Genomic DNA, 5,000 nt, shown 5'->3' with positions numbered 1-5,000 from the left:
CAGACAGATAGATAGATAGATAGATTTTCACTCTAACTTCCATCACTTGCATTACAGGTATAAACATTTGTGAGTCTGTTTTCTGTTTATTCTTTTTTTGTTTTATGAAAGACTGCAGCTCTATTTCTTGATAGAATCCTCACTGCTGTTTATTTCACACACACACACACACACACACACACACACACACACACACACACACACACACACACACACACACACACACACACACACACACACTTCAGATATAGAAACACATTATAATGCTCCAATAACTCACAAATTTACACAACACAATTTCCTTCCTGTTCATGAAACCGGTCTGTTTGAAACTGCTTCAGGAGGCAATTCTGACTTCTGTTCAGTTAACTAGACTTTATTCCGATCGGCTTCGGATGCACATCTGCACAGTCACACCCATATGTGGATCTTCTTTAAACTGTTTGCTGCAGACACACGATTGTGTCAGACATCTATGGATGCTGTAGCATAAAATTCTTCCTTCACTAGGAGACCCAAACCTGCTCCAGCATGACGATGTCCCTGTGCACAAAGCCATGAGGAAGATCTCCTGCTATTGAGCTCCAACTCTATTAAACACCTTTGGGAGGAATGTGAACGCTGACTGCACCCCAGGAACCTCCTCACCCTCTCACCTTTATCAAAACCTGACTTTACTAACACTATTGTTGCTGAATGAAGTTCCACAAATATTTCACAAAATCTAGTGGAACATCTTCCCAGAAGGAGCTCATTGTAAAATAAAATGGAGACTAAATGAGGAACAGGATGCTTAAAAAGATTTATATAACAATCTTACGGTCAGTTGTCCACAAACTTTTGGCTATACAGTGCACCATGTGAGGAAATCAGGGACATGTGGGCGGGGCTTAACCTGTGCAGAACACTGATTGGTCATGTGATTCGTGATCTTTGTGAAATTGAAGTGACTGCGGCTGAGTTTATCTGTGTTTTATTAACTTTTACAGTAACAGTGAATATAAAACTCATCATGTGACAAAAAACAATAATGTTTTACATTCTTTTTTATTTTTTGACCTTTAATACCTTCATTCTCATCACTGGATTTGTGTAAAGCAGATGTTCAGCCACAGATGTTCTTTCTCTTTGGAGTTTAATATTTAAAAAAAATATTATTCTATATTATTTAATCTGCATTTATAATCTGAACTTTTGAACTTTTGAACAACTGAACTTTGTTTCAGCACTAAACCATGATGTTCCCACCACCACGCTTCATAGAGGAGACCACTGTGTGTGTGTGTGTGTGTGTGTGTGTGTGTGTGTGTGTGTGTGTGTGTGTGTGTGTGTGTGTGTGAGTGTGTGCGTGAGTTTGTGTGTGTGTGTGTGTGTGTGTGTGTGTGTGTGTGCAGAACCTTGTGTGGATAACCCAGGTAGTTTTTTATAAACATATTGATTGGTTTATTGATTAATTTATAGATTAATTGACTAATTAATTGATTAATTGGTTGGTGGAAGTGGTTTCCTTCATGACTTCATTCTATTATCAAAACATTAACCCTTATCTGAAGCATGATGGTGTTAGCATCATGGTTTCAGGCTGATTTACTGCTTCAGGGCATGAAAAGCCTTCTGAGATAATAAATATTGACACCCACAGATTTTGTTAGTAACAAACTCGCCATGTTGCATGTTCATTCACCCTATGAGAGAGAGATAAAAAGAGAGAAAGAGAAAGTGAGAAAGAAATAAAAATAATTCCACTTTTTCAATATTTCTTTAAGAAATTCAGCCCACCATCATAAATCATCTCTGTAACCTTCAGTGAACTCCTCCTACTGCCCTGTGATGGCAAAGAGACACCGTTAGTTCATCAGGATGTCGACATACTGACACTGTCCACAGGAAAAGTGTTGTTTGGTTTTTGGGGGTAGAGTCAGATCCAGCGTCCTGTTGAGTTTCATCCGTAACTGTGAGGACTTTTAGGATTGATTGGAGGAGAGCGGTCTCTTTTTCTCTGGCCAATTAGCTGGTAGAGGCGAAAGCTCAGGTTCTGGACCTGGCAGGTTCCTAGGATGCAGCCCACACGCATCAGCTGACCGTGTAATTGACGAAGTCCCCGTTTTTGTCTTCTGCGGACGAGGGTTTGACTGAGTTGTGTTGGAGAATTACTCAGCAGGGTGTCTTTATGCTCAAGATCTCTCCAGACCAAACGACGTTTCCACACCAGGTCCTTCACCTCAGCTAGGGGCCTGAACTTCGTTACCATGGCGATACCGCCTCCCCCCTCAGCGGTCCAGGACTTTCTTGGAAAAGTAGACCTAAAAAAAAAAGAGAGTTGGAAAGTGATGATCAGTAAAACACAACAGATTTTCTATCTAAATACTGGTTTCACATTTCCACAAAAGTAGATGTTTAGATGTTTCTAAAAGTTTTGCATAACAACAAATAAAATAAAATAAAAATCATTCTGTGGTTACATTACTGCGTTTCCTCTGTTCCGCGGCCTCTTTCAAAACTACTGTTAGTGTTATAGATTTTTGGAAAGAGTGTAGTACTGTGAATAAACAGTTAAATATTTACTAAACTTTTGTGTACAGTTTGCAAAAGAGAAGAGATCTAAAATTCCATAAAGCTCCTGTGATCATCACGTTGGGCTACTTTAATCTAAACATTACAATTTGCTCTTTTGAACTTCCATTAAGCTTGAACTTAAGCTTCTATAAACTGAACATTACATTAAGTTCCGTCTCACAAAATTGGAGCTCCTTCAAACGAATATATGGCAACATATACAACATATAAACATGTGTCTCTTTTAAACTAAACATCCCATAATTGAAATTTAATCTAAACATTAGATATGTAAATATTACATACAGCTCTGTTACACTAAACTTTAGATATATGGCTCCATTTAACTAAACATTTAATATATGTCTCTTTTAATCAGAACGTTATAGATGGCTCCTTAAACTGGAATAGTTCTGAACTGCAGCACTGGTACAGGGTGTAACCGTCTCGCGTCAGTCTGTCTGTGGATTACAACACTTTGAATTTATCATTAAATCTGTCCTGAATTTACTCTCTAGATCATTATTGTGTGTGTGTGTGTGTGTGTGTGTGTGTGTGTGTGTGTGTGTGTGTGTGTGTGTGTGTGTGTGTGTGTGTGTGTGTGTGTGTTAAAGAGACAGAATTAATAGCAATTACAATTTTGCACAAATGCAGTTATTTTTTTAGGAAGATAGTAAGTTATTTTAGATTGTATATTACATATATTACGTATATTTCCAGAATATGATGTTTTCAGTAAAACAGCTTTTAGCTGTGAGGATTAGCGCATTAGCTAACACACTCACTGAGTGTCCAAAGCTGTGATTTGTGCAATTTTAATGGGTAAGTGATGTACAGCAAGAATTTAGTGCCACTAATCCATAAATAAAGTGTTAATATATAATGTGAACTGATACACACACACACACACACACACACACACACACACACACACACACACACACACACACACACACACACAGAGAAATGCATTCATTGGTAGAGTAAACTGCAGAGGTGAAATTGCAAATACTTTGTTATTGTACTCAAGTAGATTTTTCTGGTATCAGTATTTTACTTCACTAATAATTTTTTACAGAATTTTTTAATTTTTACACAAATATCTGTACTTTCTACTTCTTACATTTTCAAATCAGACTCGTTACTTTAGTTTTTATCTGTTTGGTGAAATGTTATTTTTTTATCTTCTCACTGCACCGTTTTCAGCTCATCAACATGTTTCATGTCATTACGCTGCATTTTCAGTCCACTGGTGGATCATCTCCTGTCTCTCTCTCACACCACAGATGTAGACTAGTTTCTGAAGCTCACAGTGAGCAGAGCAGGAGGCAGTAAGAAGTCTGGGGTTAACGTGGATGAGACAGAGGGAGTCAGTGATGAGAACATGACTGAGAACAGACACATTTCTGATCATCATCATCTTTTCTCTGCTTGTGTTCTACATGGTGGATCTTCAGTCTGGATTCATTCATTAGAGAACATTTTAATTTTGTTTTGTATCAGTATATCAATTACAGCTGTCATGTTTTTTGTGGCATTTTTTCCTCATGATGCCAAAACGAAAAAAATTATTGCAGTCTTTTTTAATTGTACAGATAAGAGCAACAAATCATTAAAATCTGTAAAGGGTCTACTTTTATTTGTACACACTCATAATAACAACAAAACTCTGTGCTTTTGTAAAATAAAGAAAACAGACAGGGGGCGCTCTCTGCCATCTCTGTCATCTCTCTACACAAACACATAAATATAACACCCTGAATCTAAGTGAATATTTACCTCACAGACATAATAAATATATCTATAGAAAGATTAAAAAGTCTACTTTTAAACAAAGAGAACACAAATGCGTATGAAAGGTGCAGTTTCTCCGTTATCACCTCATTAACTGTCCGTGTGGAAACATAGCAAAAGTTCCGTTTGGTGTCCTGGTGATTTACGTCATTTAAAACACCACAATTACTTTAAAACGTTTACAAGAATATTTTGTCTTCATGCTCTATGTTGAGTTTGGTTTCACGAATAATAAAAATGCATTTGCATAAATAATCAATATTTGTCTATGTTGATTAGATTTAAAAAAAATTTTTAAAAAGTATTAATTTAGGGTACATATAGAACAGCATGATTAAATATTAGAATTGATTGAAAGCCCTGATATTATTAAGATGTGAGATTCAGTTACCAGAGTGACACTAAAACAGGTGGTAATAAAGGCAAATTTTTACTGAAGTACATGTCAGAGCCCAAACTTCTTTACTTTACCTTGAGTAGTAAAAGTATAGTCAGTATTTCAACTTTTACACAAATATTTATTAAACACGAGTATCTGCACTTCTACTTGAGTGAAGGATGTGCACACTTTTGCCACCTCTGGTTAACTGCTAGTTGTTGGTTTTTTTTGCTGCTCTTTTTGTGCTGGTTATATATATTTAGCTTGCTAG

The 5,000-nt window shown here is 36.6% G+C and overlaps 1 protein-coding gene across 2 annotated transcripts in view; it reads right to left on the bottom strand.

The window, feature by feature from the left end:
- adm2b (adrenomedullin 2b) overlaps positions 1-5,000 on the bottom strand; it is an 8,300-nt gene that overhangs the window by 109 nt on the left and 3,191 nt on the right. Inside the window, exons 3-4 of one of the 2 annotated variants that reach the window (XR_014535492.1) lie at positions 1,780-2,303; positions 1-1,685 (exon numbers count right to left, since the gene is read on the bottom strand). The exon at positions 1-1,685 is cut by the window's left edge and continues 109 nt beyond it. Coding sequence is in view for 1 of the 2 variants with exons in the window: in XM_083553199.1 (XP_083409325.1) it covers positions 1,943-2,303 (361 nt within the window). In the remaining variant the exon portion in view is untranslated. Of the gene's footprint in view, positions 2,304-5,000 lie in introns of both variants that reach the window. The other variant, XM_083553199.1, reaches the window with a different exon arrangement.

The sequence above is a fragment of the Silurus aristotelis genome (genome assembly GCF_946808225.1).
Source record: "Silurus aristotelis genome assembly, chromosome: 10".
In the NCBI taxonomy this organism is placed as follows: Eukaryota; Metazoa; Chordata; class Actinopteri; order Siluriformes; family Siluridae; genus Silurus; species Silurus aristotelis.
Note: the sequence above shows the minus strand (reverse complement) of the source record. Positions and strands in the feature narration are given on the sequence as shown.